Source organism: Pseudophryne corroboree, chromosome 11 (genome assembly GCF_028390025.1).
Source record: "Pseudophryne corroboree isolate aPseCor3 chromosome 11, aPseCor3.hap2, whole genome shotgun sequence".
NCBI classification, from domain to species: Eukaryota; Metazoa; Chordata; class Amphibia; order Anura; family Myobatrachidae; genus Pseudophryne; species Pseudophryne corroboree.
Window position 1 is genome coordinate 126889153 of NC_086454.1, and position 20683 is coordinate 126909835.

The following is a 20683-nucleotide window of genomic DNA, read 5'->3' on the forward strand; positions in this document are numbered from 1 at the left end:
TAAGTATGTCATATTTTACTATATTATGTTTCTAAAATGATCAAATAATACACTGCAGAATATGTCGATGCTAATTAGCAAAATGTAATATTACTGTAAAAAAAAGAAAGAAAATCAGCCTTCCAAGCTGTGTCCACCATCATCTCACATGATTTCAAACCTATTTATGTATATTCTAAGTTTTCATAACTTTTTGCAGGTTCCGTCTGACCAGTGACCATAAGGAGACTCAGTGCTGCTTGTGTTTACCTCATGCAACTATGCAAAATAAATTCATCTGCACAAAACAACTAAGACTTAGTCTTTTATTCTTTCATAAATTACAAAAAGTTACTTTTTTGTTTTTACAATATTTTTGTCTTAAAAGTTTTGTAATAGAAAAATATGATTGTCTTGCCAAGTCATCAAATCTTATATACAGACTTAGATGTATCTGACACATACTGTATACAGTGTGGAACCGTTTTGTGATGAACCAGTATTCAGCCTATTAATTCACTTGGAACAAAATGGCTGCTTCCACTATGTGTAGGTGAATAGTTATCTTATAACTCGTCATTCACATACAGGAAAACACAGCAAAATATAGACTTTTCTGGTGTTAGCAAACAGTTATCCCAAGCAAGTGAAAACAGATTAACCTGATGTATTACTAGCACACAGTGTTTTGTTGAAGAAAAATGCTAAAAGCAAAAAAACCCAAACCTGTGAAACTGTAAGATACAAAATATAAAGTGCATTATAAACACATTAATATAATATACAGATCTGTTTTTTGTTTTTTAAAAAAAACCAAGTTAATGTCAACAGGGCCCAGTTCTCTATGGCCAATGTACTGGATATTATACAGTACAACTGTCATGCCTGTTCCAGATGCTCTGGATACTGAAGGTTACTTCAGTTTATCTTGAGCTAGGGAAATTTATTAGGCTTTTGCTATTTACTTGTCTGAATACAAGAGATATAGGGGGTAATTTTGAGTTGATCGCAGCAGCAAGTTTGTTAGCAATTGGGCAAAACCATGTGCACTGCAGGGGGGGGGGGGGGGAGGGGGCAGATATAACATTTGCAGAGAGAGTTAGATTTGGGTGGGTTATTTCGTTTTTCTGCGGGGTAAATACTGTCTGATTTATTTTTACACTGAAATTTAATTTCAGTTTGAATACACCCCACCCAAATCTAACTCTCTCTGCACATGTTATATCTGCCCCTTCTGCAGTGCACATGGTTTTGCCCAACTGCTAACAAATTTTCTGCTGCGATCAACTCAGAATTAGGCCCATATTACAGTGGGGTTTTTTTTGCATGGCTGAACTGCCTAACATTTTATCAGGCGTGATGTACAGTGCAGCCTGTTCCAGGCATCCACAGTTTATTCAGGGAAATAGAATTTAACATTACAGACAGAAAGCATCAAACAGTGTAAAAATTCCTTAAATGTTTTTACACTGAATCAACCTCTAACCTTAAAAGTGGTTGTTGTGATAATCCACCACAGTACACAATGGGGTAATTCCAAGTTGATCGCAGCAGGAATTTTGTTAGCAGTTGGGCAAAACCATGTGCACTGCAGGGGAGGCAGATTTAACATGTGCAGAGAGAGTTAGATTTGGGTTTGATGTGTTCAATCTGCAATCTAATTTGCAGTGTAAAAATAAAGCAGACCGTATTTACCCTGCACAGAAACAAGATAACCTACCCAAATCTAACTCTCTCTGCACATGTTATATCTGCCCCTGCAGTGCACATGGTTTTGCCCAACTGCTAAAAAAATTGGAATTACCCCCAATGTTCTATAATGTCACCATAAGGTGTATGATTGTGACAGCCAGATAGACTTTGCTGCTGTACTAGTAACCTTGGCAGTGGCCACTAGTAACCAGCCACTAGTAACTTTGGCAGTGGGAGCCATTGGTTGGGCAACACACGCCCCAGCTCCCACTTCACATACATGCTGGAGACAGGATAGACCTTAGAGAATTATTATATTGATGCACATGAGTGAACATTAAATAAATAAAATAGCTTATTACATTATTTCATATAAATAGGCTGATCTTATCAGTGCTTATCAAACTCTGTCTTCACGGTACACTAACAGTCCAAGTTTTAGGATACTAATGCATGAGCATAGAAGGTTAAATGAAAATGACTGAAGTACTAATTAAGTCCCCTTTATTCATGTATGGCTACATCTAAAACTTGGATTGTTATGCCCATTTTCTACCAAAGTCCCAGGTCTGACCCGGGGATTTGGAACATTTGGGTCAGACCTGGGACTTACCCGTTTGCGCCGGTCACACTGCACACTGGTCAGTCTGGCATTTGGATATGACATCATCTCCTAGTGCTGAAAACTTCAGATCTACCCTGAACGCCGGACAGGAGTGGACCGGCGACCTGCGGCAGGGTGGGGGGGGGGGGTGTCTGATGTCACAGCTGTCACCAGGGAGACGGGCAGGGAGAGATTACAGCCTCCTCATATGAAGCGGGGATGGGGAAAAAACTGGAAGGGTCTTGACCATATGCGGAGGCTGTAATCTCTTTCTCCCTGGTGGCAGCTATCCCCAGACACCTATCATTTTCACCCAAGCACCATGCTGTAAACGGGTCTCGGGTCAGATGACCCGGCTTACCCGTTTACACTGTCCCTTAACCCGGTCCTTCCAGGGTCTAACCCTGCAAGCTGGCCAGGTTGAAATCCTGTGTCACTGGACCAGAGGAATTTTTTAGGGAGCAGTCTCCACTGAGCAAAAACCCCGGCTGATGCGCATTCATGTGTAAAAAACCTGGGTTTTTGAAGGCAGCAGAAAAGGGGTAGCATTGTGCCCTGAGGACTGAGATGAGGAGCACTGTTCTAGTACATACATTTAATAATGTATCAACCAAGCTAAATAGCTTTAATTGTTAAGGCATTAATATTAAAGATTTCAACCAAATGGAAACTTAAAAGTACATTTTTTTTATGTTGTGAAAAATATTCTGTTAGACTGTCCGCTGGCCTAGTATAGACCATTACCAGCTTGTGGCTCAGTAAAGCACTTTATCTCCAGGTCTCATGCACATGTCCTGTAGACTCTTTTCTATGTACTGGGAGTCCTACTGGATGTCGTAAGGGTTAGCCGATTGGGCAATCTCGTAAGGACGTCCTTGGTTGTAATGGGGCGGATGATGGGCGGCGGAGATGGCCTCTTTGAACGAATGACGGGTTGGTGGAAAGGAATAATCTTGGGAGTGAATTTGTCTACTGTAGATCTGAAGATTGAGAAGACAAAATCTAGAAAACATTGGTACACATTTCCTGCAAATCACAGTGCAAAATACATGGCGCTTCCCCTGACAAATATATAGCAATAAGAGTATCGTAATAATAATACATTTCTAAATACTTCATATTTAGAATGTTCATTTGTTTGGCACTTCTTTAAAATAAGCCTGCAATATACAACAATGGGCCGGATATAGAGATGTTGGCATTGCAATGGTTTACACGCATTTCTGATCATTTCTGATCGCTGCGCACCCAGAATAAGCAGATCTGTGGATGCAATGACTGTTGCTGTGCCCCATAAGCCACATTGCCGATTAGGGGCATGGACATGGCGAAGACGGGCAGTGTACTTGAAAACAGGGATATGTCAGCCCAGTTTTCGAGATATGCCAACACGTAATCTGTGTATTTTTCCGATGCAGCGTCACTGGACCCAGAAGCATGCATCCTGAGTAACCTGAGGGTTTACATTAATGTAAAAACCCCACAGATGATTGTGAAAGAGATTAAATACTTTTTCACCTCAATTAAGAGTAATTAAAAAAGCAACAGAAACATATCAATGTTAATCTAATTTAGTGGAGTAAAGAAGGTTCACAGCATAGTATACACACCTTATATATACTTGGGAATAGTGACAAATAAGACTACTTGAATACACACCTGGAATTACTAGGTCCAGGCTTAGCAAGGACAATAGCAAGCCTTCCACTGAGCTCTCTACTTTCTGTATCATTGGACTGAATTATTTTCGATGTTCTATTGATGTGATCATGAGTATCTGTTGGAAGAAAGGCCTCATCCCCTAAGCATCCATTTGTTGTCCCCGTCCTCAGTACAGTGGTCTTGCTTTGGTCAACGACTCTGAGTAAACGCCTGGCTCTTATGTCGGCACCTTTGTTGGGTCTGGAACTTGCACTGGTGGAAGCTGGTGGACATGGAGTAATAGGGGGTGATGGCTGCTGTGGAGCATCCTGTAACGTCATATCTCCAAGATACAGTAGTCCAGCTTGGACATGAAATTGAAAAACATTTGTCATGGGAGACATGGATCATTTGAATATGATCAAAATATTGGGTGAAATGTAATATCAACAACAATAATAATAATAATAATAATAATAATAATAAATCATAATTATTATTTCTACTTAAAAATAAAATAAAATGCAGCTATGCACTAACCTTGTCAATTCACATTTCTTGATATTTCCACATCAAGTTACCAATAGTTTTTTAAACTGCCTCCCACACAATGGAAAACAACTGCAGATGTGATATAGGAAATAATATTGCAACTAGTGCCTTGGTAATGTTTTGTCACTTTCATATGAACACAGAGGTACTGATGCACTCACGTCAGTTTGCACTGTGTAAATTCACACTGCGCAGGCATACTGTATGTGACAGTGCAGACTCGCATGTATTTGACACTTGCACTTATGCACGCCTGAAGGCGGTGCAGAAAGAGGGAAGGGGCGTGCAAAGACAGGCCGTCTACAGTAAGGGTGTATTTATGTAAATGTGGCCCATGCAGACCTGTAGAAACACACACATATACACGTATTAGGACACATATCTATTGCCTCTGCTACAGGTTAGGTACAAACACATGGAGATTAGTGACCTGGATGATAGCCAGGTAAATAAGCTAATATGGAGCTGGCTGTAGCTCAAGGTGTGTATGGCTACATATAGGCAGAAATACACTGTTTTTGTATGTACTTTTCCTTTTTCAGTAAATTGCCCTCTTTTTGCAACCAACTAAACCTTAGCCCCTAATTATTGTACACGTCTATGAACAATTTACATATGAACTAATTCTGGACATAATGTGGATGATATACTACTTGGGGGGAGATTCAATTAACTCACTGCTCAATCCAATTAGCTGCACAAGCCCACGTGCCAAGCCCCAAGGCTCTGCATTTTAATGTGTGGGGAAACCCATAGATTCTAGCACTTTTCACGGAATCTATGGGTTCATGAGCATTTAGCCATGGTGTACAGCGTGGGGAAAATGATGACTAATTGAATATTCACAATGAGGCAAACTCCACGCCTAATTGAATTCCCTCCATAGCATAGAATTAGCACTGTGCATGTACCCATCAGTATGCATCCTCTTCTTACACCCTGTCACCTGTCACTGGGCCTGATACAGGTGTGGTTGGAGCTGCTACCACTGCTGCTTACATAGAATATGGTAATGCAGAAGGAGGCGTCACACCTGCTTGCAGTAGTTATCTGAATTGCAACCTAGGACGCATTATTGGATCATCAGCACCACCATCAGCCGGCTGTGTGACCCACGGGGTGGCACAAGGCGGCTACGGCAGATTCAACTAAGATACCAGGAACTCTCCATCCTCTGACGGAGATCCTGGCATCGTCCCTTCCAAACAGCGGTGATGACATACCTCAATTTTGAGAAACGGAAGCCAGTGCTGCCCCCTCCCCACCAGACAGCATCAAACTGTCAATCTGACAGTCTGATGCCAAACTGCATGCTACACCGCAGACCCGTACTGCACATGGGTACTCTGTAGCATATGCCGCATTAGCATCAGGATCTAGCACCTGAATCAGGATCACTAGAGCGAGGGAGATAGTTGGGTAGCAGAGTACAAAACAGCTGCCTTTCACTTCAAACCAGATGTTTTCAAACCAAGTTGGTACCAGTTCTTACCTGCAAGTGAATGAGCACCGTGGCTGGAGCTCTGTGGGGACACACACACACTGCACCAAGAGTCCCCGCTGTTCTCCAAATCCTCATTCTCACTGGTAGAAGACAGACTATATCCTTCCTCTTCATCACTGTGTGTTATAGTGAGGATCTGTGGGGCTCGATCATTCTGAATCCTTTGCAACACTCTGAGAAACATTGATACAGAGTCAGCAAGTCACTGTAAGTTTTGCTCTAGAACGTCCTGGTGATGGCTGGCTACCTTATCAGTACAGCACTAATGTGTTGTCTGTGGGTGAGACTACTCATGTGTTGTGAGACTACTCATGTACTGTGTTTCCAAACTACATTTATTCTAGCATTGCCAAAGCTACATGTTACTTTCATGTAATGCAAGTAGATGGGATTATTATTATTACATTTTATTTATAAGGCGCCACAAGTGTTTTGCAGCGCCGTACAAAGGGTGCAGTCAATATACCGACACCGGAATCCCGACAGCTGGTGATATACTGATGCCCGGAATCCTGGCAGACGCTCGGTATTCCCAATCGGTTGGTGTGTCGATGCCACCAACCGAGTGGAAATAGAGCCTGTGGTGAGTGAAGAGAGCCACCAGGCCCATTGTGTTGCGAGTGCAAAGAGCCCGCGAGGGGATTCACTGTCGGCATAGTGTCAGCAGGCATCCCATCTGCCGGGTTATCATAGTTATTCCCAAGGAGACAAGTGTCTCTCTCACAATATCTTACTCATGGTGCTTTTCTCTCCAGGTTTTCAGCTCTGCAAACACATCAGCCCGATCTTTGTGAGAGGCCATCACAGAGTCCGATGTGTGCTCCGGCATATATCCCTGGGGCTGGAGATTTGTCCCAGAACATAACTGAAAATGAAGAAGTTATCAAATAGGATTAGTAGAAAGGTATTTCTGTATTACATATACTAGATGCTGTCTGGAGTCAAATTGTGAGACAGACAAAACAAAGCCACACGTGGGACTTCCAGTAAGACACTATAGGACCAGCAAACAGAGATTATTGTCCTGATTCTGAGTTGGGACCAAAACAAAAACAGCAAGTAATTTTGCTCCCGGACAAAACATGCTGCACTGTTGGGGCAGATGTAACATGCAGAGAGATTTAGATTTGGGAAGAAAAAAACACATGATCGCTATACCAGAAATGGTTTCATCATTTCAAATTATCGGAGAAAGCAGTCACTCAGCCTGAGCATGGAATGGTCAGATCTGTCAGAAGTGTGCCATAAAAGGTGCTTACCCCTAACTTTTCTTTTCGTGCCCGGAGAGCTTTAATGGGATTCCCGCAGATGACTTTACCAACACCTGCAAGATTACAAATATAGTAAAAGCAAAAATATTGTGACATAAAAATAATGATAGAATGTCTTAGATCCACGAACATTAGAAATCCATAAGACAACACACAAATCCCCATGCCCCCCCCCCGGACACAACCTCACACTCCCAGCATAAAGACCAATAACAAGCATTAATAGCAATAATGCAGCAAGATCTGCGTACATCTACTCGCATGTCAGGGGACGCCCAGCACAGGGCAAGGCTGCCCAGCATGTGTGTGGTGCCGCCCCGCAATGAATTCGCAATTTAACTGCAAATGCATAAATTTGAGGGTGACCCCTGCCTGCACAGCTTGGCTGTGCTGGCAGGCGGTCCGGCGCCATTTTTTTTCTTGGACCGGCTGCGTGTGATGTCACACAGCCGCCCCGAAATGGTTCGGACACGTCTGTGTTGTCTGGACCACGCCTCAGTACAATAGGTCATTACCTTACATTCTACAAACTACATTATGCACAACACTAAATCAATAGTTCTGATATCAGTGATGGATAGATGCCCAGATAAGAAAGTTAATGATTTAGGCAATTCAAAATCACATTATACAAAAGCGATATATATCAGAAGGACTGCATACTCAAGTGGCCCTACACTATGTCATATTTTGTGTCTGAGACAAACTTGAAACTACAGTAAAATAAGGGGTGCCTGGTAACCTAATACAGATGTTTGTTCTGAGAGTAAAAGACAAAGACTGCAGCAAACAGCTCATTAGAAAATAAAATCAACTAAATAATCAAAATAGAAAACAAGAGAGTTAAAGAGGGAGTCAGATCAATCCTTCATAAGATAAAAAGTAGAAAAGTTGCCTAAATAAACTAATCAGCTTCTGTGATTTTATAGAAGGTTCTCAATAAATGAAAACTAGAAGCTGATAGGTTGCAATAGGCAACATCTCCACTTTTTCTCTTTAGGTTTAATACATCTCCCCCATAGACACATGGATTGTGACAAGCATCAGATTACCATGTGTTAGATCACTGGCATCATTCTCTGTAAGAGCATCCTCCGAGGATTCTGATAGTGGACTTCCTGTTGCACTTCTAAGACTAGTGATTGGCTTCCTTGCACCTGAAGACATTGGTGCAGACTGGGGTCTTCTGGTAAGTCCTAGCTGAGCTGTGCTGGACCTCATTGGTGTTCTCAAGCCATTGCCCAAGTCTTGAAAAAATAATTACAAATTAGCTACATTACTAATTACGTGTAGATAAGACAGCAATATAGAAATAGACTCTATTGGTGGGTATATGTTTATATGTACGTGTGCGTAGGTTTACAGATTGATTGATTAGATAAGTGAGAAGGTCCATCTATTCATCCATGTACCCATTTAATCATTAAGCATAACACAGTTATCACTCAGGTAGAAGAATCTCTCCTATAGAATCCTGGCTTGTGAGGAGTTCACACACAGCAAAAATAAGCTCAAACTTTCATTTATCATACTCCTCCTTAAGTGCCCTCATAAATCACTTTTTCTATTCTCCCCTCATCCAATTTCAAGACAACTGTTTTATTAGTTAGAACCAGGAACTGTTTGTTTTTACAAGCACTAAGGGGAAGAAATGGGAATATGCCTTAACTGACAGTATTTTTATGATTAGCATAGAAACTTGTTTCTTATTAGGTAGGATGTATTTTCCATTATATGTCATTAGGCTGGGTGCATACTTGGCTAATGAAACGGCTGTCTGGCCGACCCGCAGATCAAGCTAATGATTGGTAAGTTTATGCACAATGATCTTGTGCATGCACATTTACCAATAATCTGCCTAATATGTCTGGCCAGCAGGTCCATTTGAATATGTCCACCCACTTGTGATGTCATTTTCAATGGATTCTGCGGCCAATATGTTGTTTGGTTGGCGTGATACATCACATCTGATATGTCTGTAAATTACATACAGTAATTCTCTGATATATCGACTGTACACACACGGAAATGGTCCATCCGATATATTGTTAATTGGCTGTACGAACGATATATCAGCAAGTGTGTACCCGGCCTTAGTTATGGTTATTGGAATGGACTCTCTTCCTATGGTGGCCACCCCTTACCCGCAGAATAAATGACATAGCGTTACAAAGAGGGGGGTGTGCTGGGATCAGCCAGATAGCTGGGTACATCCTAATAACACACCTCCACTCTCCTCTTCAGGCTGCCATTCTAGGGACCACACAAGCCGGAGAAGGGTAGCACTGGGGCAGCGACAGTACCAAACCAGCCGCGGCACCAAATGCACATCCTTCTTTATAGACCTGTTTATAGGTGTGCTCAAAGTAGCTATTACTATAACTATTATAGCAAAGATAACAAAAATACTATGTTTCTACTAACCAATGTAGTTAAATTCCTTTCAATTTTCTGTACAATATTTACCCAAAGCTGTATCCACCTGGCTCCCAGCAGTTTCTTTAATACTGTCTCTCACCATCAACCAGTCTTGTGTGGGAGTTCTTGGCGTGGCTGGGTTTTTCTGGTCAGTTGCGATATCATCCAGGTATCGTAATTGTGGGATCATACGTCTAGCTATAGCTCGATAATCGTAATCTGGATACTGATTCAGAAAACACGTTTGTCAAACTGGAGGCACTCCTACCCTTGCTATACTAGCTGTATTTGTTATATTAGGGTAGGTGCAATCCAATAAAACAGATTGTACAGCTAATTTACTGATAAGGGGACATTCAGAGAATAGTAATCACAACATACTATTTGCATTTCAGTTAAAATATTAAGTGGATTCTACAGAAATAATTTTTTCGAAAGATCAAAAGAGCACTGAAGTTTATAGTCAGGAAAGGGTACAATACAAAGACTTAGGGCTAAATGTAACAGAGTGAGAGTTTCAGAAAGTGAGAGATTTGGTAAGGTTTTCCTTTCCTTTTTTTTTTTTTTTTTTAAAGTGGCAATCATTTACACAGCAAAACCAGGTTGATCTTGCTGTTTAAATGATTGCCACTTTAAAAAAAAAACCTGCAAAACCTTACCAAATTTCTCACTTTCTGAAACTCATACTCTATTACATTTGGCCCTTAATGTGAAATGTAAAATGTTTTAATAAAAATTTTAAAAAAATAGATTTTAAACAATTCTGAAAGTGGCGACTAGCTTCAGGAGAAAAAAAGGCGAAAATGGTTAAATAGGAAAGTACTGCATATTATAAAGAAAAGAGGCCACTTAAATAGTTTAAAAGACTAAAAAAAACTTTGGGGGATATGTATCAAAGCTTGGAGAGACATAAAAGTACCAACCAATCAGCTCCTGTCATTTTTCAAACATAGGTGGTCATTCCGAGTCAATCGCTCGCTAGCTGTTTTTAGCAGCCGTGCAAACGCTATGCCGCCTCCCACTGGGAGTGCATTTTAGCTTAGTAGAAGTGCGAACGAAAGGATTGCACAGCGGCTACAAAATACACTGCTCAAAAAAATAAAGGGAACACTTAAACAACACAATGTAACTCCAAGTCGATCACACTTCTGTGAAATCAAACTGTCCACTTAGGAAGCAACACTGGTTGACAATCAATTTCACATGCTGTTGTGAAAATGGAATAGACAACAGGTGGAAATTATAGGCAATTAGCAAGACACCCCTAATAAAGGAGTTGTTCTGCAGGAGGTGACCACAGACCACTTCTCAGCTCCTATGCTTTCTGGCTGATGTTTTGGTCACTTTTGAAAGCTGGCGGTGCTTTCACTCTAGTGGTAGCATGAGACGGAGTCTACAACCCACACAAGTGGCTCAGGTAGTGCAGCTCATCCAGGATGGCACATCAATGCGAACTGTGGCAAGAAGGTTTGCTGTCTGTCAGCGTAGTGTCCAGAGCATGGAGGCGCTACCAGGAGACAGGCCAGTACATCAGGAGACGTGGAGGAGGCCGTAGGAGGGCAACAACCCAGCAGCAGGACCGCTACCTCTGCCTTTGTGCAAGGAGGAACAGGAGGAGCACTGCCAGAGCCCTGCAAAATGACCTTCAGCAAGCCACAAATGTGCATGTGTCTACTTAAACGATCAGAAACGGACTCCATGAGGATGGTACGAGGGCCCAACGTCCACAGGTGGGGGTTGTGCTTACAGCCCAACACCGTGCAGGACTTTTGGCATTTGCCAGAGAACACCAAGATTAGCAAATTCGCCACTGGCGCCCTGTGCTCTTCACAGATGAAAGCAGGTTCTCACTGAGCACATGTGATAGACGTGACAGAGTCTGGAGACGCCAAGGAGAACGTTCTGCTGCCTGCAACATCCTCCATCATGACCGGTTTGGCAGTGGGTCAGTAATGGTGTGGGGTGGCATTTCTTTGGGGGGCCGCACAGCCTTCCATGTGCTCGCCAGAGGTAGCCTGACTGCCATTAGGTACTGAGATGAGATCCTCAGACCTCATGTGAGACCATATGCTGGTGCGGTTGGCCCTGGGTTCCTCCTAATGCAAGACAATGCTAGACCTCATGTGGCTGGAGTGTGTCAGCAGTTCCTGCAAGACGAAGGCATTGATGCTATGGACTGGCCTGCCTGTTCCCCAGACCTGAATCCAATTGAGCACATCTGGGACATCATGTCTCGCTCCATCCACCAACAGACTGTCCAGGAGTTGGCGGATGCTTTAGTCCAGGTCTGGGAGGAGATCCCTCAGGAGACCATCCGCCACCTCATCAGGAGCATGCCCAGGCGTTGTAGGGAGGTCATACAGGCACGTGGAGGCCACACACACTACTGAACCTCATTTTGACTTGTTTTAAGGACATTGCATCAAAGTTGGATCAGCCTGTAGTGTGTTTTTCCACTTTAATTTTGAGTGTGACTCCAAATCCAGACCTCCATGGGTTAATAAATTTGATTTCCATTGATAATTTGTGAGATTTTGTTGTCAGCACATTCAACTATGTACAGAACAAAGGCCCTCATTCCGAGTTGTTCGCTCGCAAGGCGAATGTAGCAGAGTTACACACGCTAAGCCGCCGCCTACTGGGAGTGAATCTTAGCTTCTTAAAATTGCGACCGACGTACGCGCAATATTGCGATTACAAACGAGTTAGCAGTTTCAGAGTAGCTCCAGACTTACTCTGCCTGTGCGATCATTTCAGTGCTTGTCGTTCCTGGTTGTCGTCACAAACACACCCAGCGTTCGCCCAGGCACTCCCACCGTTTCCCCGGCCACTCCTGCGTTTTTTCCGGAAACGGTAGCGTTTTCAGCCACACGCCCCTGAAACGCCGTGTATCCGCCCAGTAACACCCATTTCCTGTCAATCACATTACGATCGCCGGAGCGAAGAAAAAGCCGTGAGTAAAAATACTTTCTTCATAGTAAAGTTACTTGGCGCAGTCGCAGTGCGAACATTGCGCATGCGTACTAAGCGGATTTTCACTGCGATGCGATGAAAAATACCGAGCGAACAACTCGGAATGAGGGCCAAAGTATTTAATAAGAATATTTCATTTATTCAGATCTAGGATGTGTTGTTTAAGTGTTCCCTTTATTTTTTTGAGCAGTGTAATTGTGTGCAGTTTCAGAGTAGCTTCAGACCTACTCAGCGCTTGCGATGACTTCAAACTGTTCAGTTCCTGTTTTTCCTGGCACGCCTGCGTTTTTTCGAACATTCCCTCAAAACGGTCAGTTGACACCCAGAAACGCCCATTTCATGTCAATCACTCTGCGGCCACCAGTGCGACTGAAAAGCTTCGCTAGACCTTGTGTAAAAATACATCGGCCGTTGTGAAAGTACGTTGCACGTGCGCATTGCGCCGCATACGCATTCGCAGAAGTGCCTTTTTTTGCATCATCGCAGCGCAGCGAACATTTTTAGCTAGCGATCAACTCGGAATGACCACCATAGCCTGTAACATGGGCGTTTGTAGCTGATTGGTTAGCACTTTCTAATTATCAACTTTACCTCTTTAAAAGCATTAGTAAATCTCCCCCTAAATTCTGGAATTACAATGAATGCAACAAATACAACAAATGACACCAGGGGGTAAATTTACTAAGATGGGAGTTCTATTTAAGATGGGATGTTGCCCATAGCAACCAATCAGATTCAATTTCTCATTTATCTAGCACCTTCTAGAAGATAATACCTGGAATCTGATTAGTTGCTATGGGCAACATCCCATCTTAAATAGAACTCCCATTTTAGTAAATTTACCCCCAGGTTAGCAAAGACTGAAGCTAAACCAAGATTGCTAAGAAGAGCAAGTTTAATCCTAAATACATACATAACTACAAAAACTGTTAATATTTGGCTACTAAAATATAAATTAGGAAAAGTAATTGTAGAATATAAATGCATACGTTGATCATTTAAATGCTTTTTGTCTCTCATTTTAGAAATGTTTCATAGTACAGTGTCAGCATGGTTCTATAAAGGTAGACAGGCTATGACTAAATTTCACGGGAGCTAATATAAAGGTTTCATTTATTAAAGGACTGGTAAAAGCTTTGCCACCAGCTCAGAGCAATAACATCTTCCTTGGAGTGGATAAGGCTGCGCACCCTTCCACACAACAAGAAATGGCCCAAATAATTTGTCCTCTCCATTCCTGCTCTTGGCGAGATACTCCCTCATTCCGTCTAGAGCCTCCAGTCAGTTCCTATTACCACCACTTGTTTCGCGTTTCCCAAATGGGGCATTTACTAAGGTACAGTAGGAGATTAGTTTTAGAACTGGCGATGTTGCTCATAGCAACCAATCAGATGCTACGTAACATTTATCTAGCTGCTTCTAGAACCGGGATGGGGAACCTTTGGCCCTCCAGCTGCTGTTGAGCTACACACCCCAGCATGTCCTGCAACAGTTTTAGCATGGCCAAATAGCAAAACTGTAGCAAGGCATGCTGGTATGTGTAGTTCAACAACAGCTGGAGGGCCAAAGGTTCCCCATCCCTGTTCTAGAAGATAATAGATAGAATTTAATTAGTTGCTATGGCAACATCACCAGTTCTAAAAAATCCTCCCACCTTAGTAAATTTACCCCATTGTGTTTTTAGCAGTTATCCATTACAAGCCTGGATGAGAGCTGGGAAAGGGTCAGCTTCACAGAACCAAACAGTAAAAACAAAAGCAGTACTAGAAAAAATAAGATTTTACTTACCGATAAATCTATTTCTCGTAGTCCGTAGTGGATGCTGGGGACTCCGTCAGGACCATGGGGATTAGCGGCTCCGCAGGAGACAGGGCACAAAACTAAAGCTTTAGGATCAGGTGGTGTGTACTGGCTCCTCCCCCTATGACCCTCCTCCAAGCCTCAGTTACGATACTGTGCCCGGACGAGCGTACACAATAAGGAAGGATATTGAATCCCGGGTAAGACTCATACCAGCCACACCAATCACACCGTATAACTTGTGATCTAAACCCAGTTAACAGTATGACAAACGTAGGAGCCTCTGAACAGACGGCTCACAACAAATAACAACCCGATTTTTTTGTAACAATAACTATGTACAAGTATTGCAGACAATCCGCACTTGGGATGGGCGCCCAGCATCCACTACGGACTACGAGAAATAGATTTATCGGTAAGTAAAATCTTATTTTCTCTGACGTCCTAAGTGGATGCTGGGGACTCCGTCAGGACCATGGGGATTATACCAAAGCTCCCAAACGGGCGGGAGAGTGCGGATGACTCTGCAGCACCGAATGAGAGAACTCCAGGTCCTCTTTAGCCAGGGTATCAAATTTGTAGAATTTTACAAACGTGTTCTCCCCCGACCACGTAGCTGCTCGGCAGAGTTGTAATGCCGAGACCCCTCGGGCAGCCGCCCAGGATGAGCCCACCTTCCTTGTGGAATGGGCCTTGACAGATTTAGGCTGTGGCAGGCCTGCCACAGAATGTGCAAGTTGAATTGTGCTACAAATCCAACGAGCAATCGTCTGCTTAGAAGCAGGAGCACCCAGCTTGTTGGGTGCATACAGTATAAACAGCGAGTCAGATTTTCTGACTCCAGCCCTCCTTGAAATGTATATTTTCAATGCCCTGACAACGTCCAGCAACTTGGAATCTTCCAAATCGCTAGTAGCCGCAGGCACCACAATAGGCTGGTTCAGGTGAAACGCTGACACCACCTTAGGCAGAAACTGAGGACGCGTCCGCAGTTCTGCCCTGTCCGAATGGAAAATCAGATATGGGCTCTTATACGATAAAGCCGCCAATTCTGATACTCTCCTGGCTGAAGCCAGGGCCAGTAGCATGGTTACTTTCCATGTAAGATATTTCAAATCCACCGATTTGAGTGGCTCAAACCAATGGGATTTGAGAAAATCCAAAACTACATTCAGGTCCCACGGAGCCACTGGGGGCACAACCGGGGGCTGTATATGTAGTACTCCTTTTACAAAAGTCTGGACTTCAGGAACTGAAGCCAATTCTTTCTGGAAGAAAATCGACAGGGCCGAAATTTGAACCTTAATGGACCCCAATTTGAGGCCCATAGACAATCCTGTTTGCAGGAAATGTAGGAATCGACCCAGTTGAAATTCCTCCGTGGGGGCCTTCCTGGCCTCACACCACGCAACATATTTTCTCCAAATGCGGTGATAATGTTGTGCAGTCACCTCCTTCCTGGCTTTAACCAGTGTAGGAATGACCTCTTCTGGAATGCCTTTTTCCTTTAGAATTCGGCGTTCAACCGCCATGCCGTCAAACGCAGCCGCGGTAAGTCTTGGAATAGACACGGTCCCTGCTGAATCAGGTCCCGTCTTAGAGGTAGAGGCCACGGATTTTCCGTGAGCATCTCCTGAAGTTCCGGGTACCAAGTTCTTCTTGGCCAATCCGGAGCCACGAGTATCGTTCTTACTCCCCTTTGCCGTATAATTCTCAGTACTTTGGGTATGAGAGGCAGAGGAGGAAACACATACACTGACTGGTACACCCACGGTGTTACCAGAGCGTCCACAGCTATTGCCTGAGGGTCTCTTGACCTGGCGCAATACCTGTCCAGTTTTTTGTTGAGGCGAGACGCCATCATATCCACCTTTGTTTTTTCCCAACGGTTCACAATCATGTGGAAGACTTCTGGATGAAGTCCCCACTCTCCCGGGTGTAGATCGTGTCTGCTGAGGAAGTCTGCTTCCCAGTTGTCTACTCCCGGAATGAACACTGCTGACAGTGCTATCACATGATCTTCCGCCCAGCGAAGGATCCTTGCAGCTTCTGCCATTGCTCTCCTGCTTCTTGTGCCGCCCTGTCTGTTTACGTGGGCGACTGCCGTGATGTTGTCCGACTGGATCAACACCGGCTGACCCTGAAGCAGGGGTTTTGCCAGGCTTAGAGCATTGTAAATTGCTCTTAGCTCCAGTATATTTATATGAAGAGACATCTCCAGGCTTGACCATACTCCCTGGAAGTTTCTTCCCTGTGTGACCGCTCCCCAGCCTCTCAGACTGGCATCCGTGGTCACCAGGACCCAGTCCTGTATGCCGAATCTGCGGCCCTCTAACAGATGAGCACTCTGCTACCACCACAGAAGAGACACCCTTGTCCGTGGCGATAAGGTTATCCGCTGATGCATCTGCAGATGCGATCCGGACCATTTGTCCAGCAGATCCCACTGAAAAGTTCGTGCGTGGAATCTGCCGAATGGAATTGCTTCGTAAGAAGCCACCATCTTTCCCAGGACTCTTGTGCATTGATGCACAGACACTTTTCCTGGTTTTAGGAGGTTCCTGACAAGTTCGGATAACTCCTTGGCTTTCTCCTCCGGAAGAAACACCTTTTTCTGAACCGTGTCCAGAATCATTCCCAGGAACAGCAGACGTGTTGTCGGGGTCAACTGAGATTTTGGAAAATTCAGAATCCACCCGTGTTGTTGCAGCACTACTTGGGTTAGTGCTACTCCGTCCTCCAGCTGTTCTCTGGACCTTGCCCTTATCAGGAGATCGTCCAAGTAAGGGATAATTAATACGCCTCTTCTTCGCAGAAGAATCATCATTTCGGCCATTACCTTGGTAAAGACCCGAGGTGCCGTGGACAATCCAAACGGCAGCGTCTGAAACTGATAATGACAGTTTTGCACCACGAACCTGAGGTACCCTTTATGTGAAGGGCAAATTGGGACATGCAGGTAAGCATCCTTTATGTCCAGGGACACCATAAAGTCCCCTTCTTCCAGATTCGCTATCACTGCTCTGAGTGATTCCATCTTGAACTTGAATTTTTGTATGTACAGGTTCAAAGATTTCAGATTTAGAATAGGTCTTACCGAGCCGTCCGGCTTCGGTACCACAAATAGCGTGGAGTAATACCCCTTTCCCTGTTGTAGGAGGGGTACCTTGACTATCACCTGCTGAGAAAACAGCTTGTGAATGGCTTCCAATACCGTCGCCCTGTCTGAGGGAGACGTTGGCAAAGCAGACTTTAGGAACCGGCGAGGGGGAGACTTCTCGAATTCCAACCTGTAACCCTGAGATACTACCTGCAGGATCCAAGGGTCCACCTGTGAGCAAGCCCACTGTGCGCTGAAATTCCTGAGTCGACCCCCCACCGCTCCTGAGTCCGCTTGTACAGCCCCAGCGTCATGCTGAGGGCTTTGCAGAACCCTGGGAGGGCTTCTGTTCCTGGGCAGGGGCTGCTTGCTGCCCTCTCTTACCCCTTCCTCTGCCCCGGGGCAGATATGACTGTCCTTTTGCCCTCTTGTTCTTATAGGACCGAAAGGACTGCGGCTGAAAAGACGGTGTCTTTTTCTGTTGGGAGGGGGTCTGAGGTAAAAAGGTGGATTTTCCGGCAGTTGCCGTGGCCACCAGATCCGATAGACCTACGCCAAATAATTCTTCCCCTTTATACGGCAATACTTCCATATGTCGTTTGGAATCCGCATCACCTGACCACTGTTGCGTCCATAAACTTCTTCTGGCAGATATGGACATCGCACTTACTCTCGATGCCAGAGTGCAAATATCCCTCTGAGCATCTCGCATATAAAGAAAAGCATCCTTTAATTGCTCTATAGTCAATAAAATACTGTCCCTATCCAGGGTATCAATATTTTCAGTCAGGGAATCCGACCAGACCACCCCAGCACTGCACATCCAGGCTGAGGCGATGGCTGGTCGCAGTATAACACCAGTATGTGTGTATATACTCTTTAGGGTAGTTTCCAGCCCCCTATCAGCTGGATCCTTGAGGGCGGCCGTATCAGGAGACGGTAACGCCACTTGTTTTGATAAGCGTGTGAGCGCCTTATCCACCCTAGGGGGTGTTTCCCAGCGCGCCCTAACCTCTGGCGGGAAAGGGTATAATGCCAATAACGTTTTTGAAATTAGCACTTTTCTATCTGGGTTAACCCACGCTTCATCACATACATCATTCAATTCCTCTGATTCAGGAAAAACTACAGGTAGTTTTTTCACCCCCCACATAATACCCCTTTTTGTGGTACTTGCAGTATCAGAGATATGCAAAGCCTCCTTCATTGCCGTGATCATATAACGTGTGGCTCTACTTGAAAATACGTTTGTTTCTTCACCGTCGACACTAGATTCAGTGTCTGGGTCTGTGTCGACCGACTGAGGTATAGGGCGTTTTACAGCCCCTGACGGTGTCTGAGACGCCTGGGCAGGTACCAACTGGTTTTCCGGCCGTCTCATGTCGTCAACTGATTTTTGTAATGTGCTGACATTATCACGTAATTCCATAAACAAAGCCATCCATTCCGGTGTCGACTCCCTGGGGGGTGACATCACCATTACCGGCAATTGCTCTGCCTCCACACCAACATCGTCCTCATACATGTCGACACACACGTACCGACACACAGCAGACACACAGGGAATGCTCTTATCGAAGACAGGACCCCACTAGCCCTTTGGGGAGACAGAGGGAGAGTTTGCCAGCACACACCCAAGCGCTATAATATATATGGGAACAACCTTATATAAGTGTTGTATCCTTATAGCAGCTTAAATATATAAAATATCGCCATAAAAAGTGCCCCCCCTCTCTGTTTTACCCTGTTTCTGTAGTGCAGTGCAGGGGAGAGTCCTGGGAGCCTTCCTCACAGCGGAGCTGAGCAGGAAAATGGCGCTGTGTGCTGAGGAGAATAAGCCCCGCCCCCTATTCCGGCGGGCTTTTCTCCCGTAGTTTGTAATATCTGGCAGGGGTTAAATACATCCATATAGCCTCAAGGGCTATATGTGATATATTTTTTAGCCATAAAAGGTATTTACATTGCTGCCCAGGGCGCCCCCAGCAGCGCCCTGCACCCTCCGTGACCGTTGGTGAGAAGTGTGTGACAAACAATGGCGCACAGCTGCAGTGCTGTGCGCTACCTTCAAGAAGACTGAAGAGCCTTCTGCCGCCGGTTTCTGGACCTTCAATCTTCAGCATCTGCAAGGGGGGTCGGCGGCGCGGCTCCGGGACGAACCCCAGGGTGAGACCTGTGTTCCGACTCCCTCTGGAGCTAATGGTGTCCAGTAGCCTAAGAAGCCAATCCATCCTGCACGCAGGTGAGTTGAACTTCTCTCCCCTAAGTCCCTCGATGCAGTGAGCCTGTTGCCAGCAGGACTCACTGAAAATAATAAACCTAAAAACTTTTTCTAAGCAGCTCCTTAAGAGAGCCACCTAGATTGCACCCTGCTCGGACGGGCACAAAAACCTAACTGAGGCTTGGAGGAGGGTCATAGGGGGAGGAGCCAGTACACACCACCTGATCCTAAAGCTTTAGTTTTGTGCCCTGTCTCCTGCGGAGCCGCTAATCCCCATGGTCCTGACGGAGTCCCCAGCATCCACTTAGGACGTCAGAGAAAAAGCCATTATATGTACCACCACCTTTTGTTTACATAAATAAGGAATTTTTCATTAATATTCAGTAAACAAGTTAAAAAAACACCATTGTCACAGTGCATAGCTATTTTCACATGAACAGAACACAAATATAAAACAATAACAATATGTTTCTGTGCAGGGCATGTTGTACAGGCATTAATATTATACTTATCACCTGCCACCTCTGATACGTGTTTCCATTATAAAGGGAAAGTGTAAGTTACAGCATGGCATGATGTGACCAGGGGCTGGGGCGCTTGGTATCTTAGACATGAGATCACCAGAGGAGATGATCTCACCCGGGGTGAAATCAGATCAGGCTGCTGAGCCAGAGACAGACAGAAGGGTTGATAACCTTGTTAGAGTCTCTGTCTGGGGACAGATGGAACTCAACACAGAATAGATGCCCTGCTCAGCATCGGTCTTCATTACAACTCAGTCATCAGCTACAGCTGGATACTTAACCCGTTACTGGAATGGACAGCATATACATATGTGTCCTCATACATGTAGCCTCAGTACCCTATGCAGTGGGAGATGCCTGGCATGAGTGAGATGACAGGTCCTGTACAACTCTGCTAACGTCGGACA

The 20683-nt window shown here is 44.5% G+C and overlaps 2 protein-coding genes across 6 annotated transcripts in view; one reads left to right on the forward strand and one right to left on the reverse strand.

The window, feature by feature from the left end:
* Window positions 1–284, forward strand: part of LOC134969091 (lamin tail domain-containing protein 2-like) — a 211852-nt gene extending 211568 nt beyond the window's left edge. For all 3 annotated transcript variants that reach the window (XM_063944797.1, XM_063944795.1, XM_063944796.1), the window contains one exon: window positions 200–284. The gene's annotated coding sequence lies outside the window, so the exon portion shown is untranslated. The remainder of the gene's footprint in view (window positions 1–199) is intronic.
* A 7-nt stretch (window positions 285–291) lies between these two features.
* The window catches only part of LRRC56 (leucine rich repeat containing 56), an 81310-nt gene continuing 60918 nt past the window's right edge, over window positions 292–20683 (reverse strand). For all 3 annotated transcript variants that reach the window (XM_063944800.1, XM_063944801.1, XM_063944799.1), the window contains 7 exons: window positions 9710–9887; window positions 8296–8490; window positions 7232–7296; window positions 6707–6837; window positions 5961–6145; window positions 3935–4280; window positions 292–3255 (listed from right to left, as the gene is read on the reverse strand). In XM_063944800.1, the coding sequence (XP_063800870.1) occupies window positions 3084–3255; window positions 3935–4280; window positions 5961–6145; window positions 6707–6837; window positions 7232–7296; window positions 8296–8490; window positions 9710–9887 (1272 nt within the window). In that variant the 3' untranslated portion in view covers window positions 292–3083. The remainder of the gene's footprint in view (window positions 3256–3934; window positions 4281–5960; window positions 6146–6706; window positions 6838–7231; window positions 7297–8295; window positions 8491–9709; window positions 9888–20683) is intronic.